Here is a 26,950-nt window from a genome sequence, read left to right as displayed (position 1 = left end):
CTTATGAGATGAGTGATTTAGGGATACTTCATTATTTCTTGGGCGTTGAAGTATCACAAGGAGTTGACGGAATTTTTATTTCACAAAAGAGGTATGCAAAATGTATTCTTGACAAATTTAATATGTCAAATTGCAAGCCAGTTTCTACACCTCTAGTTGTTAGTGAAAAATTGTCCAAAGATGATGAAACATCAAAGGTAGATTTTTCTCATTACAGAAGTTTGGTGGGTAGCTTGTTGTATCTTACACCAAAAAGGCCTGACATAATGTTTGCAGCAACTCTACTATCAAGATTAATGCAAAACCCTAGTCAAGCACATTTTGGAACAACAAAAAGAATTCTGAGATACTTGCAGGGAACACTTGACTGTGGGATCTTATACAAAGCTGGAGAAAACCTAAATCTTATTGCTTACTCAGATAGTGATTGGGCTGGAAGCATAGATGACATGAAGAGTACATTTGGATATGTATTTTTACTTGGAACAAACATTTGTTCATGGCTGTCAAAAAAACAAAAAGTTGTTGCACAATCATCAGCAGAAGCTGAATATGTGGCAGCTGCAAAAGCAACATCATAAAACAATATAGATGAGGAGGATTCTGGAAGATATTGGAGAAAAACAACAGGAAGCTACTATTCTGTTCTGTGACAATAAGTCAGCTATATATATAGCTAAAAATCCAGTGTCTCATGAGAGGACTAAACACATTGCCATTAAATATCATTTTATCAGGGATGCAGTTGAAGAAGGAGAGCTCAAGCAACAATATTGGAAGACTCAGGAACAACTTGCTAACATTTTTACAAAGGCTCTTCCCAAAGAAAAATTCTGCTACTTACGTGAACGCATCGGAGTTGTCAAACAAGTGCATTAAGGGGGAGTGTTGGAATTCATGCACTTGTATGTACACTCTCACATTCATAGTATCTATTTATTATATATGCATGCATCTTGTAATCAAGTTCATTCACATATTCTATATTTCAACTCTCTAAATATTCTCTAGAATGTTCTGTAGGATCTATATAAAGAGCATTCTACATCATTTTTAATTATCAGATAAAAATTAATCAATTCAAAAATATAAATTTCTTCCATCTATTATTAGAGCTCTGCAGCAGCAACACAGTTTTATTTCCTTCAAAACATAAACCCTATATACAAACCCTAAAACACCTATATACATATCCTACTGTCACAACTACAAAACCTACAGCCTATACATACCATCTTCTAAAAACATGTATCACAAAAACCAACTCCTACACAATCTCCACTACCTTATTTCTCCTAATACTACGCCAACTACTAGCTGACTACTTCTATGTACACAAGTAAATATATATAGCCATATAATAGCTATAATTTAAATATGTTTAGATTATTTAAATTCAACAAATTCCCCCTTAAGCTAAACATATTTCTGCATGCCTGGTTCGCCTGTACCAATGTCCTTGACACCTAATAGCTTCCTCATTGCTTGCCCAGAGCTTTTGGTAGGATATCTGCCCGTTGTTCCTGTGTACTCACGTACTTCACAATCAACTCACCCCGCTCAATGCACTCTCGGATGAAATGAAACCTGACATCTATATGTTTACTCCTTTCGTGCAGCATTGGGTTCTTCATTAGTTCAATAGTCGACCCGTTATCCACACATACGTCACAACTCCAACTTCTTGCCCTATTAGTTCATCCAGTAAGCCTCGAAGCCATATACTATGACACGCCGCTGTGGTTGCCGCCATATACTCTGCTTCACGGGAAGAAAGTGCAATCACTCCCTGTTTCTGTGATGCCCAGCAAATGAAATTTCCATCCAAATAAAAACATATCCCTCATGTGCTTCTTCTGTCTCCAACGTCACCTGCTAAATCACTGTCTGAAAACCCAATCATAACCCTCTTGCTCCCAGTTTTCTCATACTCAAGTCCATGGTCGACTGTGCCTTGTATATATCTCAAAATATGCTTTACTGCTTGTTGATGTTTCGTCGTGGGTGCTTCCATGAATCTACTAACCACTCCCATAACATACGAAATATCAGGTCGCGTGTGGGTTAAATACCTCAAAATTTCAACAATGCTCCTATACTCCGTAACATTCACCAGTTGTCCTCCTTCATCTTTATCAAGTTGTATCTACTGTTCCATTGGATACCTTGCCAAGTTGCAGTCTATCATCCACGTTTTTTCCAATATTTTTTTTGCATATGTTGTCTGCTTCAATGTAATAGACGACCTCCCATGCTTCACTTCTATACCCAAATAATACGACAGTAAACCCAGGTCGCTCATCTCAAACTTATCACTCATTTGTTTCTTGAAGTATTTAATCTCATTCTCACTTGAACCCACTACTATCAAAGCATCTACATAAACTCCCACTATCAACACACTTCCTTCCTGATACTGTGTGTACACTGCTTGCTCATGTAGGCATTTTTTAAAACCCAAATCTCGCAAACATCTATCCAATTTTGCATTCCATGCTCTAGGGTCCTGACATAAACAATACAATGCTTTTATCAGCTTATATACATTTTGTTCTTGACCTTTCTTCACAAAACCCTCCGGCTGTACAACATACACCTCTTCCAGTAATTCTCCATTCAAAAATGCTGATTTGACATTAAGTTGGTGCACCTCCCACTGTTCCCTAGCTGAGAGAGCCAATAATAAACGTATCATTTCCAAACGTGCCACTGGAGCAAACACCTCCTCATAATCAATTACTTTCCTTTGAACGTACCCTTTTACAACGAGACGGGCCTTATATTTCACAATATTTCCATCCACATCTCTTTTGATTTTATAGACCCACTTTAAACCAATGGCCTTTTGTTCGGATGGTAAGTCAGTAAGAAACCATATTTTGTTTTTCTCAATTGCTTCCACCTCCAATTTTATAGCATTCTGTCATTCCTGTTCCTTTGCTGATTCAACGTAACAAACTGGTTCCTCGACTTTTAGTAACATGAGCTCATCGATCATACTTTATCACCTCTGTCTCATTATACAGTTCTTCCATCATTCTATAATGATGTGGCCCACTACTAAGTTCGGTCGATCCACCTGTAGATGACTCAGGCGTAGATGTTTCCGGCGTACCTGTTCGTGGCGTTTGTACAGGTGTTGACACCTCGTGTTCTGTCCCTGAGGTGTCATCTGTCTCTGCAAAAATATTGGCAATGGTAAAGTACTCAGATGTCGCCATCCCGTCACCTCCTTCTTGTACCCATGGCCAGATATTCTTCTCCTAAAACACAACATCTCTACTTACATGTACAGTCCCTATTTTGGGATTATACAGTCTTTCTCCCTTTATTCCTGGTTCTCTCCCAAGGTACACAACCTGTTTGATGCGATCATCAAGCTTTCTAACACACACCACGGGTATTTTCATATATACAGTACACCCAAATACTGGTATATGGGCTAGATCAGGCTTCCTTCCATTCCAAGCCTCATATGGAGTTTTACCATTCAAAATACGAGTTGGCAAGCGGTTCAGAATATATACCGTGTGACGAGCTGCCTCCCCCACATATATGATGGCATTTTCGACTCCTTCAGGAAGCTTCTAATCATGGCTGCCATGGTTCAATTCCTACGCTCTACCAGCCCATTTTGTTGTGGGGTGCAAGGCGCTGTAAATTGTCTACTAACACCTGAGTCTTCACAGAAACCTGCAAACTTTCATGAACAGAACTCCCTTCCACGATCTATCCTCAACATCTTTATGCTCATCTCCATTTTCTTTTCGACCAGCACCTTAAACTTATTAAACACAATTAACGCCTCACTTTTCTCCTGCAAACAGTAAACCCACATTTTTCTACTAAAATCGTCCACAAATAGCAAAAAATAGCGATTACCTCCAAGTGTTGTTGGCGAAATGGGTCCACAAATATCTGCGTGTATTAGCTCCAACACCTTTTTTGCTTCAAAATTCGCTTGTGAAGGGAACGAACCTCTGGACTGTTTCGACATTAAATATCCTTCACAACTGTTTGATGGGCGTGTCAACTTCGAAATACCCCTTTCCATTCCCTCATTTGACAAAAGCTCAAGCGCTTGGAAGTTTACATGTCCCATTCTGGAGTGCCATAACCATGTGTTTCCTCCGATTTTGTGATCAAGAACTTAGGCCACATCTCTTCAAGGCTTATTTTGTACAACCAGTTCTTAGACTTTTTCACTTTCATTAATAGTCTCCCTCGCTCATCGTACACCCATAGATAATCTCCATCCAATATCACTTTATTCCCATCTTCAGATAACTGTCCCAGGCTGATAATAATACTACACAGCGCAGGGATATAGTATATATCTTTCAGAAGTTTCTCTTCACCATTCTTGCACCTGAATGAAACGACCCCTTTACCTTTTATACTTATAGTTGATCCGTCCCCAAACTTTACCTACCCACTCATGTTCTCATCTAATTCTTTAAACTTTCCTCGATAGCCTGTCATATGGTTGGATGCTCCATTATCCAAATACCAGACTTGTGTCTCCTTCTGATCTCCTATATTCTCTTTCAGCTTTGGGTTCACTGTTTCTTCCTTTAGCAACATTGAATTTGTTGCTTCACTTGTGACCTCAGTAATAAGTAAAGCTGGTTCATCCTCTTGGAGCTTTGATAAATTCAACTCCTTTTGCGTGTCCCTTTCTTTACGAGGTTTTCGATATTCATACGTAAAATGTCCGTACACTTGACAATTAAAACACCTCACCTTGCTTTTGTCTCATCCACCACGATTCCCGTCTCTCCAACGTTTATCTCCATTAGCTAGAGTCCCTTCTTTATTGGTTCGCTTTAACCACTCTTCTCGAATCAATAAAACTTGCCCCTCATTGCTCTCCTTCCTTCTCCACTCCTCCTTAGTCAGTAAAAATTGCCCTCGACCCGCTTCAGTTCGTCCGCCCAAATGTTCTTCATGAACTTTCAGCGAGCTAATAACCTTCTCCACAAATATTTCCTCTAAGTCTCCAAATTGCTCAATGGCAGATGCAATTTGAAGAAACTTTGAAGGCACGGCTCTGAGAAGTTTTTTCACTACATACGCTTCTTCCATTTTCTCCTCTAGTGCTCTTATATTTATGACCAGGCCGTTCAGCTTTATGTAAAACTCGTCTAGCTGATCATTTTCTTTCATGCTTAAGGTTTCAAATTCTCCCTTTAGTGTTTGTGCTCTTGCTGTTTTCACCTTCTTAGCGCCCAGACTCATGACGTTGACTGCCTCCCACGCCCCCCTGGACGTCGTTTTGTCAACATCATATCTTCCGGTATTCCTTGGTAAATGACAGCTAGAGCTCTCTTGTCGATCTTATCTTCCACTGTAGCTTTTGGATCTTTTGGTTCTATGGCATCCCACACTCCATGGGCCTGCATAAACACCTTCATTTTTAGTGCCCATGCAGTGTAGTTCACCTTCGTTAACATAGGAAAGCTTAAACCAAACGAACTCTCTTTGGATTTGCTGGCCTCCATCGCAACTGATGTGGTAGAATTGCTTGAACAGCCGCCTAAGCTCTGATACCAAATATAGCACTGATATATACCCACACACACCTGTATGTATAATTGAGGAACGTTAACTCATCTTGTTATTAAAGTTAAACAAAACCTACTGTAACTCATTTCAAAATATTTGGTTGCATTGGTTATGTACATATACCTGCTGAGAAACGTACAAAACTAGATGAAAAAAGTATCAAGTATATTTTTACTGGCTATACTCTGGAGACTAAAGGTTACAGGTTGTATAATGTTGAAACTAACAAACTGGTTGTTAGTAGAGATGTTCTTTTGATGAAAATGCAGCCTGTGATTGGAAAGCAAAACAAGTGGAACATGTCAATCAACCAAGGTTTCTAGAAGAAAATGAAGAACCTGTACAAACAGAAGAACAAGATCAACACACTCACATATCTGGATCAGAGGATGATAATGAAACTCCACCAAGAAAATTCAGAAGAATGAGTGACATATATCAATCATGTAATTTTGTGGTTAGTGAACCAGAAAATTTTGAAGAAGTAGAGAAACATGAAGTATGACAGCATGCAATGGAAGAAGAACTACACATGATTGAGAAAAACAAAACTTGGGAGCTTGTAGACAGGCCGGAAGGTAGAGAAATTATCGAGTTAAAGTGGATCTACAAGACCAAATTAAATCAAGATGGAGAAATTCAAAGGCATAAGGCGAGACTTGTTGCTAAAGGCTTTACTCAAAAGCCTGGTGTTGATTTTTCAGAAACATTCTCCGCAGTAGCAAGACTTGAGACTATAAGAACCTTGATCGCACTCGCTGCTCAAAGAAGTGGAAAATTTTTCAGCTTGATATTAAGTCAGCATTCTTAAATGGAAAGCTAGATGAAGAAATTTATGTTGAGCAACCAAAAGTATTCTTGGTGGAAGGGGGAGAAAACAAAGTGTACAAACTCATAAAGGCCCTTTGACATATATTTTCTGAAAAATGGATTTCAAAGAAGCAAGAGTGAAGTAACTCTCTATGTGAAAAAAGAAGGAAGCAAGATCCTCATTATTTGTCTCTATGTTGATGATCTCATTTTTACAGGAAATGATAAAGAAATGATGGAAAACTTTAAAGAACACATGATGAAGTCTTATGAGATGAGTGATTTAGGGATACTTCATTATTTCTTGGGCGTTGAAGTATCACAAGGAGCTGATGGAATTTTTATTTCACAAAAGAGGTATGCAAAAAAGTATTCTTGACAAATTTAATATGTCAAATTGCAAGCCAGTTTCCACACCTCTGTTGTTAGTGAAAAATTGTCCAAAGATGATGGAACATCAAAGGTAGATTATTCTCATTACAGAAGTTTGGTGGGTAGCTTGTTGTATCTTACAGCAACAAGGCCTGACATAATATTTGCAGCAACTCTACTATCAAGATTTTTGCAAAACCCTAGTCAAGCACATTTTGGAACAACAAAAAGAATTCTGAGATACTTGCAGGGAACACTTGACTATGGGATCTTATACAAAGCTGGAGAAAACCTAAATCTTATTGCTTACTCAGATAGTGATTGGGCTGGAAGCATAGATGACATGAAGAGTACATCTGGATATGCATTTTTACTTTGAACAAACATTTGTTTATGGCTGTCAAAAAAACAAAAAGTTGTTGCACAATCATCAGCAGAAGCTGAATGTGTGGCAGCTGCAAAAGCAATATTACAAGCAATATGGATGAGGAGGATTCTGGAAGATATTGGAGAAAAATAACAGGAAGCTACTATTCTGTTCCGTGACACTAAGTCAGCTATATCTATAGCTAAAAATCCAGTGTCTCATGAGAGGACTAAACACATTGCCATTAAATATTATTTTATCAGGGATACAGTTGAAGAAAGAGAGCTCAAGCTACAATATTGCAAGACTCAGGAACAGCTTGCTGACATTTTTACAAAGGCTCTTCCCAAAGAATAATTCTGCTATTTACGTGAACGCATCGGAGTTATCAAATAAGTGCATTAAGGGGGAGTGTTGGAATTCATGCACTTGCATGTACACTCTCACATTCATAGTATCTATTTATTATATATGCATGCATCTTATAATCAAGTTCATTCACATACTCTATGTTTCAACTCTCTAAATATTCTCTAGAATGTTCTGTAGGATCTATATAAAGAGCATTCTAGATCATTTGTAATTATCAGATAAAAATTAATCAATTCAAAAATATAAATTTCTTTCATCTATTATTAGAGCTCTGCAGCAGCAACTCAATTTTATTTTCTTCAAAACATAAACCCTATATACAAACCCTAAAACACCTATATACATATCCTACTGTCACAACTACAAAACCTACAGCTTATACACACTATCTGCTAAAAACATGTATCACAAAAACCAACTCCTACACTATCTCCACTACCTTATTTCTCCTAATACTACGCCAACTACTAGCTGACTACTTCTACGTACACAAATAAATATATATAGCCATATAATAGCTATAATTTAAATATATTTAGATTATTTAAATTCAACAAATTCCCCCTTAAGCTAAACATATTTTTGCATGCCTGGTTCGCCTGTAACAATATCCTTGACACCTAACAGCTTCCTCATTGCTTCAAACTTGACTTTGCTCAGAGCTTTTGTTAGGATATCTGCCCGTTGTTCCTGTGTACTCACGTACTTCACAATCAACTCACCCCGCTCAATGCACTCTTGGATGAAATAAAACCTGACATCTATATGTTTACTCCTTCCGTGCAGCTGTGGGTTCTTCATTAGTTCAATAGCCGACCTGTTGTCCGCGCATACGTCACAGCTCCAACTTCTTGTCCTATTAGTTCAGCCAGTAAGCCTCGAAGCCATATACTATGACACACCGCTGTGGTTGCCGCCATATACTCTGCTTCACAGGAAGAAAGTGCAATCACTCCCTGTTTCTGTGATGCCCAGCAAACGAGATTTCCATCCAAATAAAAACACATCCCTCCTGTGCTTCTTCTATCTCCAATGTCACATGCTAAATCGCTGTCTGAAAATCCAATCACAACCCTCTTGCTCCCAGTTTTCTCATATTCAAGTCCATGGTCGACTGTGCCTTGTATATATCTCAAAATATGCTTTACTGCTTGTTGATATTTCGTCGTGGGTGCTTCCATGAATCTACTAACCACTCCCACAACATACGAAATATCAGGCCGCGTGTGGGTTAAATACCTTAAACTTTCAAAAATGCTCCTATGCTCCGTAACATTCACCGGTTGTCCTCCTTCATCTTTATCAAGTTGCATCTTCTGTTCCATTGGATACCCTGCCAAGTTGCAGTCTATCATCCACATTTTTTCCAATATTTTCTTTGCATATGTTATCTGCATCAATGTAATAGACGATCTCCCCAGCTTCACTTCTATACCCACATAATATGACAGTAAACCCATGCCGCTCATCTAAAACTTATCACTCATTTGTTTCTTGAAGTATTTAATCTCATTCTCACATGAACCCACTACTATCAAATCATCTACGTAAACTCCCACTATCAACTCACTTCCTTCCTGACACCGTGTCTACACTGCTTGCTCATGTAGGCATTTTTTAAACCCAAATCTCGCAAACATCTATCCAACTTTGCATTCCATGCTCTAGGGGCCTGACGCAAACCATACAATGCTTTTATCAGCTTATATACCTTTTTTTCTTGACCTTTCTTCACAAAACCCTCCGGCTGTACAACATACACCTCTTCCAGTAATTTTCCATTCAAGAACGCTGATTTGACATCAAGATGGTGCACCTCCCACAGTTCCCTAGCTGAGAGAGCCAATAATAAACATATCGTTTCCAAACGTGCCACTGGAGCAAATACCTCCTCATAATCAATTACTTTCCTTTGAACGTACCCTTTCGCAATGAGACGGGCCTTATGTTTCACAATATTTCCATCCACATCTCTTTTGATTTTATAGACCCACTTTAAACCAATGGCCTTTTGTTCGGATGGTAAGTCAGTAAGAAACCATGTTTTATTTTTCTCAATTGCTTCCACCTCCAATTTCATAGCATTCTGTCATTCTAGTTCCTTTGCTGATTTAGCGTAACAAACTTGTTCCTCGGCTTTTAGTAACATGAGCTCATCGATCATCTTTATCACCTCTGTCTCATTATACAGTTTTTCCATCGTTCTATAACGATGTGGCCCACTACTAAGTTCGGTCGATCCACCTGCAGATGACTCAGGCGTAGATGTTTCTAGCGTACCTATTCGTGGTGTTTGTATAGGTGTTGACACCTCGTGTTCTGTCCCTGAGGTGTCCTCTGTCTCTGCAAAAACATTGGCAATGGTAAAGTACTCAGATGTCGCCATCCTGTCGCCTCCTTCTTATTTCCATGGCCAGAAATTCTTCTCCTAAAACATAACATCTCTACTTACGTGTACATTCCCTATTTTGGGATCATACAGTCTTTCTCCCTTTGTCCCTGGTTCTCTCCCAAGGTACACAACCTATTTGTTGCGATCATCAAGCTTTCTAACACGCACCACAGGTATTTTCATATATGCAGTACACCCAAATACTCGTATATGGGCTAGACCAGGCTTCCTTCCGTTCCAAGCCTCATATGGAGTTTTACCATTCAAATTACGAGTTGGCAAGTGGTTCAGAATATATATCGTGTGACGAGCTGCCTCCCCCACATATATGATGGCATTTTTGACTCCTTCAGGAAGCTTCTAATCATGGCTGCCACAGTTCGATTCCTACGCTCTACCACCCCATTTTGTTGTGGGGTGCAAGGCGCTGTAAATTGTCTACTAACATCTGAGTCTTCACAGAAAGCGGCAAACTCTCTTGAACAGAACTCCCTTCCACGATCTGTCCTCAACGTCTTTATGCTCATCTCCGTTTTCTTTTCGACCAACACCTTAAACTTCTTTAACACAGCTAACGCCCCGCTTTTCTTTTTCAAACAGTAAACCCACATTTTCTACTAAAATTGTCCATAAACAACAAAAAATAGCGATTACCACCAGGTGTTGTTGGAGAAATGGGTCCACAAATGTGTGCGTGTATTAGCTCCAACACCTTTTTTGCTTCAAAATTCGCTTGTGAAGGGAACGAACCTCTGGACTGTTTCGACATTAAACATCCTTCACAATTGTTTGATGGGTGTGTCAACTTCGAAATACCCCTTGCCATTCCCTCCTTTGACATAAGCTCAAGCGCTTGGAAGTTTACATGTCCCATTCCGGAGTGCCATAACCATGTGTTTCCTCCGATTTTGTGATCAAGAACTTAGGCCACGTCTCTTCAAGGCTTATTTTGTACAACCGGTTCTCAGACTTTTTCACTTTCATTAATAGTCTCCCTCGCTCATCGTACACCCACAAATAATCTCCATCCAATATCACTTTATTCCCATCTTCAGATAACTGTCCCAGGCTGATAATATTACTACACAGCGCAGGGATATAGTATATATCTTTCAGAAGTTTCTCTTCACCATTCTTGCACCTGAATGAAACGACCCCTTTACCTTTTATACTTACAGTTGATTCTTCCCCAAATTTTACCTACCCACTCATGTTTTCATCTAATTCTTTAAACTTTCCTCGATAGCCTGTCATATGGTTGGATGCTCCATTATCCAAATACCAGACTTGTGTCTCCTTCTGATCTCCTATATTCTCTTTCAGCTTTGGGTTCACTATTTCTTCCTTTAGCAACATTGAATTTGTTGCTTCACTTGTGACCTCAGTAACAAGTAGAGCTAGTTCATCCTCTTGGAGCTTTGATAAATTCATCTCCTTTTACGTGTCCCTTTCTTTACGAGGTTTTCGACATTCATACGCAAAATGTCCATACGCTTGACAATTAAAACACCTCACCTTACTTTTGTCTCATCCACCACGATTCCCGTCTCTCCAACGGTTGTCTCCATTAGCTCGAGTCCCTTCTTTGTTGGTTCGCTTTAACCACTCTTCTCGAATCAATAAAACTTGCCCCTCATTGCTCTCCTTCCTTCTCCACTCCTCCTCAGTCAGTAAAAGTTGTCCTCGATTCACTTCAGTTCGTCCGCCCAAATGTTCTTCATGAACTTTCAGCGAGCTAATAACCTCCTCCATAGACATTTCCTCTAAGTCTCCAAATTGCTCAATGGCAGATGTAATATGAAGAAACTTTAAAGGTACGGCTCTGAGAAGTTTTTTCAGTACATACGCTTCTTCCTTTTTCTCCCCTAGTGCTCTTATATTTGTGACCAGGCCGTTCAGCTTTATGTAAAACTCGTCTAGCTGATCATTTTCTTTCATGCTTAATGTTTCAAATTCTCCCTTTAGTGTTTGTGCTCTTGCCGTTTCCACCTTCTCAGCGCCCAGACTCATGACTTTGACTGCCTCCCACGCCCCCTGGACGTCATTTTGTCAGCATCATATCTTCCGGTATTCCTTGGTAAATGACAGCTAGAGCTCTCTTGTCGATCTTATCTTCCATCGTAGCTTTTGGATCTTTTGGTTCTATGGCATCCCACACTCCATGAGCTTGCATAAACACCTTCATTTTTAGTGCCCATGCAGTGTAGTTCACCTTCGTTAACATAGGAAAGCTTAAACCAAACGAACTCTCTTTGGATTTGCTGGCCTCCATCGCAACTGATGTGGTAGAATTGCTTGAACAGCCGCCCAAGCTCTGATACCAAATATAGCACTGATATATACCCACACACACCTGTATGTATAATTGAGGAATGTTAACTCATCTTATTATTAAAGTTAAATAAAATACAAACTAATATAAGCCCATGCAAATGACTGAGCCTATACACACTATCTGCTAAAAACATGTATCACAAAAACCAACTCCTACACTATCTCCACTACCTTATTTCTTCTAATACTACGCCAGCTACTAGCTAACTACTTCTACGTACACAAGTAAATATATATAGCCATATAACAACTATAATTTAAATATGTTTAGATTATTTAAATTCAACATAAATATCTATCAGTTGGAAACCAAATTCTTGCCCTTACTTCTCTTACTAAGAACATTCTCTGGTTACTACTCTATTTGAAATCCATAATTTCTCCAGCCAAATTACCTAAACGCTTTTACATTATTCTCGTTAAAAATTTTCAATGGAAAATTACACATTTGTATCCAACAAGGTAGGCCTGTCAATGGATCGGGTTTGGATCGGATCAACCTAAATCCATATCCACATCCATTTATTTTTTCGGATTCGGGTTAGGATCAGATCGGCTCCAGATTTTTTATAGACCGATCCATATCCGGATCCGTTCGGATCACGGATTTCGGATCGGATATCCGCTCCATTTATGTATATTTATTTTTTTAAATTCAATTATTACAAAATCTATTTAAAATTGACAATTTTGAAATTATTAAAATACAAGTAGAATATAATAAAGTCCAAAGATAAATTACGAACTAAAATTCGCTTTTTGAAACAAACATACTACTGGGTTGTACAGTATTTTAATTCTAACAATGAAAAAAATTGATGTTGCAAAATTAAATTGTTATATGAATTGAGACTTGGGTTATGCGGCTCTAAAAGGTAAAAAAACTAGAGTTATAGAAATGGACTAGACTATAGAGATCGAACCGAACGAAATTTAGATAATGGAACTTGACTCGATGATAATGGGACTTGACTCGAGGATAACGGGATTTGACTTGGAAATGAAAGTGTTCTATGAATTGAGACTTGGGCTATGCGGCTCTAAAAGGTAAAATAACTAGGGTTATAGAAGTGGACTAGACTATAGAGACTGTACCGAACGAAATATAGATAATGGGATTTCACTCGAGGATAATACGTTTAAAATTAGAATTATTAAAAAATATTTTTATTACATTATACATATATATATGTATATATATATATATAAATCGAATCGGGTTATTAACGGATCGGATCGGTCTAAATCCATATCCACTCCATTTATAATCGGATTTTTCTTATCGGATCGGATTTTTAATAGGTCGATCCATATCCACTAAAATGGCCTCGGATCAGATCGGGTCGGATCGGATTTTCGCTCCATTGACAGGCCTACAACAAGGCACCACATTAACCTTTGTGTCCTCCTAGTCTCCCAAATATGGTCACTGCTCAACTATCATCAACCTCCTTCCAAAATTCCATGGCATCTTCTCACACATCCACCGTGCATCCTTCTTACTTCCAAAAGTGAACCCAGTGGTAGTATTTTTCCTTTCCACCTTCAAAACCTTAACTTCCCATCTTTATTCGAGCTTCTATATACCCGTGAATACATTTCTTATGAACTTCCGGTTGCATATGGCCTTGCCGACAAAACCATCCAATGAATTCTCTTTTTATTTAAATATAATATTACCTTCAATATCTTAAATTCTTAATCCTCTTCGATCGCTACTGCTAATTTTGTAGTCATATTCGTTATAACTTCTATTTCACTTTGTTTTTCCTTTAATCTCGTTATTTTTACAAAATTACACCAGCAAAGTGAATCTAATTATAATAATATTTATTACTAATTTAATTAATTACTTTTCTCAACTAAAACATGATATCTTTTTCATTTTTCGTACTACGCACCCTTTTACAAAAATAGTGTGAACATATTTATTTAATAAAATAAAAAATTATAATTTTTTTTGTTATATAATAAAAAATTATAATTACTAATAACTATTTAACTATCTTTTTTAACTGAAAATTGTTACCTTTTCTAATATTTTCAAAAATAACACCGAGCAATCTAATTCATAGAAAAATTATTTCGTCTATTCCACTTATATGCCCTCTCGAAAAAAATCAAATATTTTAAGAAAAAAGTTAATTGCATAAACTTTTCAACAAATACCATGATTTAATATTATGAAAAACGAGAATATGGCTGACTTAAAAAAATTCAAACCTAAATATAATAGATATAAGGATAATTATGTCCTTAATTTGTATTGAAAAAAGAAATGAACAATTAATTTTGACAATTTTTGGATAATTTTTTGCTAAAAAGGACATATATAATATAATGGAGGGAGTAATATTATATTTACTAGCAATTACCAAATTAACTTTTTCAAATAAAATACATACTCTTTTTCATATCTTCTAACTATTAAAATACTTTAATTTCTGGAAAATATCACTAATTTATATATGTGTATGTATAATTATCTTTAAAATATTTATATCAATAAATTTCATAGTTTAAAATTTTAATTTTAAAAGTAAACTAAGAAAATATTCTAAATCCATTTTGACATGTAGTTTCACTTTTTAAAATTGGATGGTTGCACATCCACATTATGTGGTTACCTTAATAACAACTGTAATTTGTTCAAAGAAAATAAAATCTATAAGATAATTTTTTTTGCTCAATTTATTGTTGTTATTCTTTTTATTCTATTAATTTTGAAACTGATAAACCAAAACACTTGAATAAAATTTATTAGGTCATATTATAATATTTTTATTACATATTAAAAGGATTGAGGCAGATTTTATTGAATTGGGTTGCTAAAATGCACTAAACAACTAAACAAGATTGCCCAATAGAAAATGCACTTATAAATTCATGCAAGTTAAATTAAATAATAAGTTATTAGTTAATATTTATTTAAAAATATTATTTGTACAAATTTTTTATTTATTTTAATTCTACTTATACAAATAATTTTTTAACATTTTAGAGAAAACATTTACATTTATAAATTGTCAGTACATTATTTTGCATTTAGCAGTCTAAAGATGCATGTTTAATCCTCACCCAAAATAAAAAACTAAAAAGATAAAATAATAGGATAAACTTGTTTATAACTTTCTAGGTAATTATATCGAGATGTATAAAAATTTGGCCTTAAATATTTATCTAACTTTGACATGTTAAACTCATTAAAGATTTCTTGAGCATACTTTTTTCACTATAAAAATTTATAAATTATTAACGATGTGAGATTAATGAAATAAATATGATGATAAATTAAATATATATATGTTATTTTGAAAACTTCAAATCTGCATGTAAGAAAATTTAGGTAGTCGCTATGAAAATTTATGTTTATCAATTTTATTAATTATGAGTACTTACAAGTAATATGTCTTCCAATTGCTTTCTATTTAACTTGGACACCACTGTAATTTTTTTTAAAATAAGATACATATAATAATTTAAAATTATTTTAATATAATAATGAATTTAAATTACTAATTCACTACCAACTAACAAACTGAGGAGGTTAGGGTGTATTTTATGTTTATAATTATTTTTATTTTTTAACAATTAATTTTCACTTAACTATCACAACTTTATACTTATTTCTTATTCACTTCATACTCAAGTTACTTTTAAAAAGTAACGTGATAAATTATTTTTGTTGTATGTTCGTAATATTTAAGTAAAAGACTATCTTTAAAAATTTATTTTGTCATTCAATTGTAGAGATAGATTTATTTATTTAAATTCTAATATCAATTTTGCTTAAAAATAAAATATAAGATATTTAATAGAATGTGTGAAATCATTTTACACATAAATTTTTTTATAAAAAGAATTTAGTTTAGAAATAATTAAATTTAAATTTTATTTCTCACTTTGAAAAATGCAAAATAAATTAATTAAAGAGTTTTTGCATAACTTGTCTTTTGAATTGTAATTATATTTAGGTAAAAATAATTATTAAAGTAAATATAGTTATTCTTTGAAATTTATCTATGCAAGTTCATCTAACATATTTTAACATTTGTAAAATCATATTTAGTTGTAATAACTTTTCATATCATAGAAACAAAAATATTAGTTTTAAAATAATATTCTAAAATATTACATAGCACATTAAAATAAGTGCAAAATTTTTATAGCTACAAAAGTTTACAAAATTTTTATACACCTGCTTTAGGTTGAACTTAAACAAAAATAAAAAAATGTAAAGTACATAAAGATTGGGAGTTAAACCTAATCCTATTCTTAAGTTGTGAATTTTTTCTGTACAGAGCTAGACCGGTCACCTAAACTATTATTGACATCACAACAAACCTAAAGTCAAATATTAGGTTGTGATTTTTTCCTAGTTTGTTATAGAGTTCACTGCTCAACTCTAAAATATTATTGACATTACATACAAACCTAAAATTTGCTTTAGGTTGTGAATTTTTCCTAGTTTGTCACATGCCCTCTACAAATATTACTGACAACAAACCTAAAATAGTAGGCGCTTAACTCTTAAATATTATTTACTTTGACAAACCTAAGTAGGGGCTTAACTCTATTATTGACTTTTTTGACAAACCTAAAGTTCAATGCTTAACTCTTAAAAAATTGGTTCCAGGGTTAATGTTATTATACACAGCTCTAGCCCTAACATGATTAATGTTATCACACACAACCCTAAAGTAAAATCGGCTTTAAAAATAAAAAGATTAATATCATCACATACAAACCTAAAGTCGACGCCCATTTTTTGAAAACTAAAGTTGGACACTCAATCACTTTTCATGGTCATCACACGTAATCCTAAAGTCTAACATAATCATGGTGTTATTCATTAATCAATATAATCAATATAAGTAAAATTGTCTTTAATTCCTATCCACGTATATGCATATTTTTTTGTATCATATGATTTTTAATTTCAAATATTTTATAGTTTTTTAATAAATAAGTTATAAATGGTGTTTGATATATAAAAATAAAAATATAAAATATTATTATTATAAATAAATATTTCAAACATCATATTAGAATGACTTTATACATTTTGATGTTTATAATTAACTAAAGAAGGATAATTCAATTAAAATACAACATGTACCTTTAATGTATATTTTCATCTTTGTTTCTCTTTAAAATATTCAAGTAAAAATTGCTAAAGTTATGAAATTTAAAAATTTATTGTTATTTTATTTAAATAACATGCAGTACTTCTCTGAAAATTTATTGTTATTTAAGAATGGGATTATTTAAATAATATTTGGTTAGCAGAGTTTTTAAGGCCCGTTACTTCTGTGAAGGTAATTTTCTAAAAGCGGATATTGGGAATAATCCCAGTTATGTTTGGCGGAGTGTGTGGGCGGCTAAAGATCTGATTAGGATTAGAAGTGGTACAAGATGGATGATAGCTTCAGGGGATAAGATAGGAATTCAAAATCAGCCTTGGTTGGAGAATGAGGATAATCCCTACATCACCTCTGTATCACAACGTTTTGATTCGAATATGGTTTCTTCGCTTATGAAGGTGAACCAAAGAGGTTGGGATGAAGAAATTATCAGGAACCTATTTAATGAGAGAGATCAGCAGTGCATCCTGAATTTGACTATAAGAGAGAATCTGGTGGAGGACATAATCTATTGGAATAAGGAAACTTCTGGAGTTTATAGTGTGAAGAGTGCTTATAGGTTTTTGCAAGCGCAAAAGGTTTGGTGGAATGATAGAGATAATTCGAATTTCTTGAAAACAATGTGGAGAACCAAGGCTCCAGCTAAAGTGCTTAATTTATTATGGAGAGCAGCAGCAAATTGTCTACCAGTTTTGACGTTGCTTCAACAGAAAAAAATCCCGTTAATAAGCATTTGCCCTATGTGTCATGGGGAGCAGGAAACCATTTTACATGCTCTGGTGACATGTCCTAGAGCTGTGCAGATATGGAGTACGTTTCTTTCAACTTCAGACATCTATCAAGAAACCAGAGAGGATTTTTTTAGTTGGGTGCAAGGGATTTTTGAATCAATTTCCCACGACATGAGAGCAAAGGTGGCCACAGTGTGTTGGGCCATTTGGAAGTCTTGTAATGAGAAAATTTGTAATAACAGAATCGGTTCAGTAAATGGTGTTCTGAGTTCAGCGAATTATTATCTTACACAATGGAAGAGTACCCAAAGTCATTTTTTCGAGGCTCTACCTCAGGCAGGTTGTGCAGAGGATGGGGCTATGTCTTGGGTTAAGCCACAGGAGGATTCAGTTAAGATAAACGTTGACGCAGCTCTGTTTCGAGAACATGACTTGTTTGGTTCTGGTTTGGTAGTACGAGACAGTAATGGAGGAATGATTCAAGCACGGACAGTTCTGAATGCAGGCAAGGTAACAGCAGAAATGGCTGAAGCCATGTTAATCAAGGAGGCGTTGAGTTAGATTGAGGGGAACAAGTGGAAAGAGGTAGTGTTGGAGTCGGACTGTCTAGTAGTCGTTCAAGCTATTAGAAGTAAGGTGAAAGATGCGATCACCGTTTGGCCTTGTTATTGAGGAGTGCATGAATAAATTATTGTCACTAAACAATGTTAGTTTGTTATTTGTGAGACGATCTGCTAATATGGCGGCTCATTTTGTGGCCAAAATGTCATATTCTTTCCCAGGTAGAGTATTTGACAGGGGAAGTGTCCCTATTGAAATTAAGAATGTATTGATGGCTGATTTAATGATATAAAATTCTCTTTTCGTCAAAAAAAAAATGCAGTACTAGTTTTGGATATCTGTGTGAAAAATTATTATGCACCTCAACCAAATATTATGCTCAAGTACTTCTTTTACATTTCAATAGTTAGAGTTTTTGTACTCCCCATCTTTCTTCCTTAAATTGATCTCGAATTTGTGAATATTGATGAGAACTCGTACACATATAAAGAATAAATGAGCACACATTCATTACTTAATATAAAATAACTTCCGACTACAACTCCTAACTAGCTTCAATGATATTCCATTAGCCGGTAAAACAATTATGAACCATTTTAACTTTAGAAATTTTATCTTAACTAATATCTCTGCAATATTATTGTTTGGCCTTTGCATTTCACAAAATCTAAGAGTATCTTTGCCTTTTTTATTTCAAAAATTATCCACACATTGATATTTAAAAAAATCCTACTTTTTATTATTTTGTTCAAAAGATTTCATATCAAAAGAAATACATGCATTTAAAAATATCAACAAACTTTGACTATGTGATAGAAAAAATGAATTGTTGATCCTACATTTTATATTCTAGTAAATTGCACATGTGGGGCCTTGAGTAAGATACTATATATATTAATCTTGTTGTTGACTTTTTTATTTCTTTGCTATTATCTTATAAAATAAAAGACAAGTTAACAATTATGATAACCAATTGAATGTTGTAAAAATCGGAAATCGGGAAAAATCGGTCGAGCTACCAATTTGAATTAACTGAAAATCGGGATTAATCGAAGTAAAAATTGGATGTATTATAATATTAAATTATATTTAATATATTATTATGATTATATTAGTTATTTATTAACAAATATATATTTACTATATCATAATTTTTATAATCATTCATATTAAATTAATATAGTATTTTATTTTAATAAATAATTATATATACTCCAATAGAGGAAAATTCGCAAGGATTGATCGAATTTCAAAAATCGAATCGGTCAGTTACTTTGCAGGGAATTAATCGGTTAAATCGGGGATTTTACCCATGTTTACCAGCAGCAATAAGCTAGCTTTTCTACAAAAAAAATAATGATAAAAAGATACTCTAAACTTTTGTTATTATTTTTTGGCTGAGAAAATCAAAATCCATATAAATGAGATTTGATTTTATGTATTCTTTTTCAAATTTTATTTACTTTCTAAGGAATATTGGATTATTTTTGTAAAAGAAAGTATCAACATCACTATATATATGAGGAGCCACAAGCCACCAACTCCACAATTTACAATGATAGAGAAGTAGTAGAGAGATTGTAGTCTTTGGCATAATAGTAAGAAGTAAGAAGAGCGATCACTTACAAAACACAGACACATGTTTTCTTTCTTTTGCCTTGTAGTTGTTTTCTAATACATAGCTAGTCATAGATTTGTTTCTTCACATTACAACAAATCGTCAAATAATAAAGCTCTGATTTGTTGTAGTGTTGAATGTTAGATATATCTTTTCATAAATTTTTGTTTAATTTTATGTATATAGATCTGCCTGTGTGTGTCTTTTTCTTGATCCTCACATTGGCAAATGATGCAATGATCATCCTTGAGAACCATGTTTCCTTGGAAGAATCAAAACCCTAATGCCTAGCTTCATGTCTAGCTTGCCATTTCATTTTGTTAAGTGAACGTGTGTTTTTATGTGTGTGTGTTATTTGATTTTACGTATATAGGTGTGTGTGTGTGTATTTTTCTTGATCCTTAGTCTGGTAAATGGTGCAATGATCATCCCTGAGAACCAATTTTTCCTTGACAGAATCAAAACCCTAACGTTAGCTTCATGTCTAACATATGCCATGTTTATGCATCACATTTCTTTTGTATACAACTGATTTAACATTTCTTGGGCAGACAAATCTAGATATATATGATATACATAACATATTCAAATTACAGGAAGATTATCAACCAACAATATGTCTACTAATGAGATTGGGAGTGGCTCAGGCAATGGCAATGGCAATGGCAATGGCAATGGCAGACAAAGATCATTTAGGCACAGTGACCATCAGATCAGAGAAATGGAATGGTATGTACCAACTTCTAAAATTTTAATTATGTCTTTTTTATGTTTCTACGTTTGAAATATGTTTTTGATTTTTGGTGGGAACAAACTCATTCCAACCAAAGGTTTCCTTAAAAATTAGTTATTAAAAAGGATACATTTTATGTCGGCTATGCTTGATACATTTTTTGTTTGTCTTAATAAATTTATTTTGTTATTTTGTAGGTTCTTTCAAAGATGTTCACACCCTGATATGGAACAAAGATTGCAAATGGCTCGGGATCTAGAGCTTGCTGAACCCAAAGTGAAGTATTGGTTTCAAAACCGCCGAAACCAACTAAAGGTAATTTGAACCTAGATATTTTAATATACTAATTATTAATGTAAATTAACAATTATTTTGTTGATCTAGTCTTTGTTAAAATAAATAGTATTTTTTTAATAAATATTTATGTAATTTTCATTATAATTAATATGATAAAATTTTCGTGTAATTAGAAATAATTTGATTATTTTATTTTGATTCGCAGATTAGCGCACTCAAAGCAGAGAATGAGATTTGGAAGAAGGAGTGTCTCCGACTTCAAGAGGAGGTTTGTTTCTTAATTTTTTTAGGCTATGTGTAATTAATTTTCATGTTTTACTTTACTAAATAATTTAATTATATTTATTTACACTTGGAGCAACAATAATTTGAGGAATGAGAATTAAAGATTACAAGAGGAGGTATATTTATAAATATTTATCTTTATTTTTAGTTTTACTCGAGATAGTAATGATGTGTCTATATATGCCAATAATTATTAAATATTAACAAATTTGTTTTATAAGCCTTTGACATGTAATTATTTGCTGTATATGCATGTAATTTCAGAACCAGAGTTTTCGTGCTATTTCTTCAAGAATTGTTGTGCCTTTGTTAAGGACGGTGGAACCTGCAACATCTGCTCTTTTACCTGGTGTACAGTTTACAGAAGAACTGAAGCATGCTGTAATGAACATTGCATCTCAATGTATTGTTGAATTACGGATGATGTGCGAGTCCAGAGAACCTCTTTGGAATCGTGCAAATGATGGAAAAGCAATTCTGGATATTGCCCAGTACAATAGGATGTTTCCATGGGGATCCTCGTCAAACGAGCATTTGAGGATCGAAGCCTCGCTCTGGAGTACTTATGTCCTGATGAATAGTGGTGATTTGGTTGATACATTTTGTGATGCTGTAAGTTTTCGAATTTCAAACATATTTGATTATTAATTTTTTAGTGCAATTAAGTTAGTTAGCTGATTATTGCCAACAAATAGGAAGTTCGACTATTGTGTGCGTGTGTAATTAATTAGAAGAATAAAACAAATTTAGTGGATCATTATAAATTGTATCAGTGTGTTAACTTTTTCGTTGTTTTGTTTTTGATAGGAGAAATGGATGCAAATGTTTCCATCCATTGTGTCAAAAGCAAAAACTCTTCATATTGTTCAAGATTCCGAAAATTTCAATGGTTCCCTCTATCTGGTAAGTATATATAACTTTGCTATTCAATTCTTTAAGCTCTTTAATTTTTTATAAGTTAAAAAGGGATTATGAAATTGATGTAGCATTTTTTATTTTGCTAGCATACAGTTTTACTAAATGTAATATGATTCAAATCAATAACTTAATTTTGATCGAATATTGCAACAGATGTACGCGGAATTGCAGACTTTGTCACCTGTGGTGCATCCAAGAGAAGTACATTTTATGCGTTATTGCCAACAAAATGGCGAAGATGGAAGTTGGGGGATTGTTGATTTTCCGGTAGATTTTCTGGTTGATTCCACTCATGCATCGCCTTTCCCCAAATGCTGGAGAAAGCCTTCTGGATGCATCATTCAAAATTGTTTAACAAGTGACCGCTCAAGCGTAAGTATATTCTGTTAAAATAATATAAGATCCTGCAAAGAGCCGTTATTTAACATCTTTAGGTTTTAGAGTAACTTATTCCTTAACACGGTATCACCCTCAGGCTGGCAGAGGACTCAGGTTCGATGTCATTCTCTAACACCTTGAGATTTTAGAGTAACTGTTTCCTTAACATATATTCTTCTATTATGAAATTTTTAGCCTTGATGAAAAACATTTATATGTACAGGTGACTTGGTTGGAGCATGTGGAAGTCGAGGAAAGACCAATGCATCCAATCATCGACGAGTTTGTGAACTCTGGCACAGCATTTGGAGCAATCAAGTGGTTGTCTGTCTTGCAGAGACAAAGTGAGAGGCTTCATAGCCTCAGAAGTCTGAACGCGTCTGATTATGGAGGTAAGCATAACTAATTATTACTACCCCGATATGATCGTAATTAAAAATTTGGAGCTCAATGATTTCTGAAATTTTGCAGTACCATCTCTGGAGGTAAAATCAGATTTGATGAATGTAGCTAAGAGAATGATGAGATCATTCTGTATTAGCCTTAGCAGGTTGAGTGGGCAATCATGGATGGCTCTGCCGGATAATCCCGAGGACCAGTCGATGACAATAAGTACAAGGCCTTCCACAGAGCCTGGCAATCCGATCGGCTTAATATGCAGTGCAGCATCCACTACCACACTTCCATATTCTTATGTTGAAGTTTTTAATCTCTTGAGAGATATACGTTGTACAACTCAGGTTCCATAAGTTTCTCTAATCTATATACAATTGAATTCGATTTAACATTAATTTATAAACGGTTAGAATGATTTATATTGGTTCATATCACAGATAGTGGATGGTGGTTCGAAGGAGAATTTCTTGCAGGAGCTAGCTCGCATATCAACTGGCGGCTCTCCTGCAAACTGCATCTCTCTATTTCGCATTTATCATGTACGTAAAACAACATAAGGAGTACATTAATACATGTTTAGTCATGTTAACTAATCTATATTCATACACATGTTGCAGGCTAACTCAACACAAGAGTGTGTGTTGCATGAGTGCTGTAGTGACGATTCCGAAAGTGTTGTGGCTTACACCGCGCTAAGTGAAGATGGGATTGCTAAATTAGGCACAGCCGATTCGGCGAGCATTCAGATTCTCACCAATGGATTTGTCTTGGTTCCAATTCAACAAGGCTCAGGATGTCTGCTGACTGTTGGGATCCAAAGTCTAGCAAGCATGAACCCTTATGAGAATCTTAGTTTGTTGGGTGCAATGGCTAGTCAGAGACATCTTGATGAGATCATTAGTCGGATCAAGGAGGTGCTCAGTGGCCGCACCGCCAATAAATGAGATGGGATGAGATACCAAGAGAAGGTTGGGAGCACAAGCTGCAGTTAGAAAATTTTGATTTATTGCTATTTACAGAACCTGGTGTTTTGCTTAATTTTTTTTGTTATGAGAAGTTGAGAACTGGATTTTTTTAAAGTGTTATAAATTAAACTTTTTCTCCATTTTTTGTCATTTTTTATATTTACATTTTAGATAGAAAAATTTATCTTTACCATCTTGCCACCTAGAAATATATGAACTTGACATTTTTTATATCCATGTATAAAATTAATAATATTATCCGACATTAAAAAGATAGTGGCAAATTAAGATAAAATTTCAAGTTTGAAAATGGTCACTATGATCTTGGGACCATGTATAATAAAGAAGAATTGCTAAAACAGCCAAAACATACTTAGTGAATACGAGTGGATAAAGGATATGCTCAGAAAAAATATTATCCAATTGGTTTATAGTTTAAATAAAATAAAAATAAGATACAGTATCTTCTTCTTTTTTTGCTAAAAGTATAGTATTTTTCACACATTATCTACAAATATATTATATAATTATATAGAATATCTTTTTATTTTAAGTTTTTAAGTAAGAGAGAGAATCATTTATTCTACTGTAAATCTCATAAATAATTATAAACTTTCACTTGATATGTGACTTTCACTTGATATTTTTCCCCTTGGGTTGAGCTGTTTCTGATTGATTGGTTAGTGTTAATTTGAGTGTAGTGATGACGAATAGAAGGTTGTTTAAGTCTTAATGAATTGATTTGTATGCCATAATTTTTTTCACAAGTCTTATAGGATTGCGTTTGATCTAGATCATGATCATATTTATTTATTTGTTGAGATTGAATCACTTGGTTATATTTAGAATTTTTGGTATTCTCGTAATGATGTAGGAGCACTGATTTTTAAACTGGAGAAAAGCAGGATTTCATTGCTAGTTGTGAATAAGGTTAGACGTCAAATGGCTAGTAGCCGGCTCATATTTTTATGAGTAGTCTAGGGTTGAATGAGATGGAGCGAAACACGTACACTCATTCAGAAATTATTGAGAAAAAAAGAAAAAAAGGAGAAAAAGTAAAGAAAAGAAAAAAAGTATGTGTTTATGCATAATTGACCAAGGGTGAGCTCTTTAATACTCGAGCAATTAAGTTCTAGGGGACTTTGTGCCTAGTGACCTAAGGCTTTGATAGTCTGGGATCCGCTAACCTAACGCTCGTTACATGGGTATTATTGCATAAATCTTTTGGGACCTCATTCATTGCACAGTCAAATAAGCATTTTTGTTATGTATTCAATAATAGCATGAATCCTTGTATAACTCTAGTAGAAAGGAGGTGTTGTGAGTCATTATGCGTTTAACGTCTATTCTGTTTATAAACTTGTGATTGTTTTGATGAAAGATAAGTTATGGTTACTGATCTAGTGTCGAAAGTATATATGTTAAGCATCCACACACGCACGTTTCTGGTAGTGAGTTGGTTTGTTGGATTTATTCGAACTATATTTTAAGTCATTGCATTCTTAGAGACATTGGCTTATTCATTTGGTTATGGTTATTCTGAGGGGATCGTTGCATTATGGGATCGTTGTATTTTCACGTAGTTGCATTCATGCTTTATTTTGTTTTTAGTGTTGAGTCTGTTTATACTTGAGGAAAAGCATCGATTCAAGTTTGGGGGTGTGATAAGTGGAATTTATATCCACTTAGAACGCTTCGTAAAGGCTCGAATTGGTGATTTGTACTCAAGTTATTTGTGTTTTTGATGTATATTTGTAGTGTTTTGCATTTCAGGGTATATTTGGAAGAAGGAATGGATTTTACATTATTTCTATGCTAAAAGGGTGTTTGGATGGAGTCTCGGGAGTTAGCACGAAAGAAACCAGCATTTGAAGTCAAGGAAACAAGAAAAAAAATTAGAATTTATAGAAGGTCAGGGGCTGCGCTAGTCTTGGGAGCGGCCGCGCCTATTTGTCAGAAAGCGAGCGTGCCCACGCTGGTATGCGGGGCGGCCGCGCTGGGTCGGGATTGCAGAATCCTGATTGCAATATAATAATGATTTTTCAGACTCCAGATCGTATTGGGCTTATATATAAAGCCTTTTGAAGACATTTTTTATAACAACGAGAAGGAGGAGAGAGCAGTAAGAAGACCTAATAGCATAATACAATGAAGGAGAAGAAATATATTTTTTTTACTTGTGATTCTTTGCTTAAGTTATAACGTTGGATGCTTGTTTTCTTATTCGTTTGGACCTTACACTCTTGTTAACGTACTTTTGATTATTATTCAGTTTATAAAGATCTAGTTTTTATACCATGCTTTCATTGGAATCCATGGTGACGATGAGTTCGGTTATGAACTAATAGTTATCGTGGGGTTCCAACAGATTTACTTATGAATTTCTATAGTTAATTTGTTTCAATATCTTGGTGTGTGGTGATTGATTGATATCCTAGTATTGGTTGTGTTTATTCGTCTTATGTGCGTAGCTAACATATAAGATAGCGTGTTAATCTCTATTGAAGCGAAAGTGAATATAGAGGTTTAGAACTTGTCATGCTAGCATAGATTCATGTATAATTGTTATGCATGATTCGTAGGTAATTTTAACCATCTTATTTACCCTATGTAATCACGATAGATAAATTACGCATTAAAGCATTATATTTTCAAATTTTATAGACATATAGGGTCTAAGCATAATTGGTGTCTACTTAGCTTCTATCTCTT

At 34.6% G+C, this 26,950-nt stretch overlaps 4 protein-coding genes across 4 annotated transcripts; 2 read left to right on the top strand and 2 right to left on the bottom strand.

Annotated features, from left to right (window-relative positions):
• Positions 1-1,416: 1,416 nt before the first annotated feature.
• On the bottom strand, positions 1,417-2,035 carry LOC141703959 (secreted RxLR effector protein 161-like). Its single transcript, XM_074507332.1, has 3 exons — positions 1,868-2,035; positions 1,668-1,795; positions 1,417-1,510 (listed from the first exon to the last, which is right to left on the bottom strand). The coding sequence occupies exons 1-3, from the start codon at positions 2,033-2,035 to the stop codon at positions 1,417-1,419; spliced, it is 390 nt and encodes a 129-aa protein (XP_074363433.1).
• A 6,251-nt stretch (positions 2,036-8,286) lies between these two features.
• On the bottom strand, positions 8,287-8,946 carry LOC141703957 (secreted RxLR effector protein 161-like). Its single transcript, XM_074507331.1, has one exon. It carries the CDS (start codon positions 8,944-8,946, stop codon positions 8,287-8,289), a length of 660 nt encoding a protein of 219 aa, XP_074363432.1.
• A 9,784-nt stretch (positions 8,947-18,730) lies between these two features.
• LOC141703956 (homeobox-leucine zipper protein HDG4-like) lies at positions 18,731-23,283 on the top strand. The gene is made up of 8 exons (XM_074507330.1): positions 18,731-18,869; positions 20,863-20,995; positions 21,197-21,314; positions 21,502-21,564; positions 21,846-22,193; positions 22,389-22,484; positions 22,653-22,871; positions 23,101-23,283. Exons 1-8 carry the CDS (start codon positions 18,731-18,733, stop codon positions 23,281-23,283), a joined length of 1,299 nt encoding a protein of 432 aa, XP_074363431.1.
• Positions 23,284-23,399: 116 nt separating this feature from the next.
• Positions 23,400-24,329, top strand: LOC141703954 (homeobox-leucine zipper protein HDG5-like). Its single transcript, XM_074507328.1, has 3 exons — positions 23,400-23,617; positions 23,711-23,812; positions 23,891-24,329. The coding sequence occupies exons 1-3, from the start codon at positions 23,447-23,449 to the stop codon at positions 24,215-24,217; spliced, it is 600 nt and encodes a 199-aa protein (XP_074363429.1). The 5' UTR covers positions 23,400-23,446; the 3' UTR covers positions 24,218-24,329.
• Positions 24,330-26,950: the final 2,621 nt, after the last annotated feature.

The sequence above is a fragment of the Apium graveolens genome, unplaced genomic scaffold, assembly GCF_009905375.1.
Source record: "Apium graveolens cultivar Ventura unplaced genomic scaffold, ASM990537v1 ctg7241, whole genome shotgun sequence".
Taxonomy (NCBI): Eukaryota; Viridiplantae; Streptophyta; class Magnoliopsida; order Apiales; family Apiaceae; genus Apium; species Apium graveolens.
Note: the sequence above shows the minus strand (reverse complement) of the source record. Positions and strands in the feature narration are given on the sequence as shown.

What these genes read in the sequence shown, in the direction of transcription:
- LOC141703956 (XM_074507330.1), top strand. Translation starts at nt 18,731, where the DNA reads ATGCGATCACCGTTTGGCCTTGTTATTGAGGAGTGCATGAATAAATTA. An exon ending in TTGATACATTTTGTGATGCT is followed by an intron (nt 22,194 to 22,388) that starts GTAAGTTTTCGA and finishes TGTTTTTGATAG; the next exon opens with GAGAAATGGATGCAAATGTT. An exon ending in TCAATGGTTCCCTCTATCTG is followed by an intron (nt 22,485 to 22,652) that starts GTAAGTATATAT and finishes ATATTGCAACAG; the next exon opens with ATGTACGCGGAATTGCAGAC.
- LOC141703954 (XM_074507328.1), top strand. Translation starts at nt 23,447, where the DNA reads ATGGCTCTGCCGGATAATCCCGAGGACCAGTCGATGACAATAAGTACA. An exon ending in ATATACGTTGTACAACTCAG is followed by an intron (nt 23,618 to 23,710) that starts GTTCCATAAGTT and finishes TTCATATCACAG; the next exon opens with ATAGTGGATGGTGGTTCGAA. An exon ending in CTCTATTTCGCATTTATCAT is followed by an intron (nt 23,813 to 23,890) that starts GTACGTAAAACA and finishes CACATGTTGCAG; the next exon opens with GCTAACTCAACACAAGAGTG.
- LOC141703959 (XM_074507332.1), bottom strand. Translation starts at nt 2,035, where the DNA reads ATGGGAGTGGTTAGTAGATTCATGGAAGCACCCACGACGAAACATCAA. An exon ending in ACAGTGATTTAGCAGGTGAC is followed by an intron (nt 1,796 to 1,867) that starts GTTGGAGACAGA and finishes TGGGCATCACAG; the next exon opens with AAACAGGGAGTGATTGCACT. An exon ending in CAAGAAGTTGGAGTTGTGAC is followed by an intron (nt 1,511 to 1,667) that starts GTATGTGTGGAT and finishes AACAACGGGCAG; the next exon opens with ATATCCTACCAAAAGCTCTG.
- LOC141703957 (XM_074507331.1), bottom strand. Translation starts at nt 8,946, where the DNA reads ATGGGTTTACTGTCATATTATGTGGGTATAGAAGTGAAGCTGGGGAGA.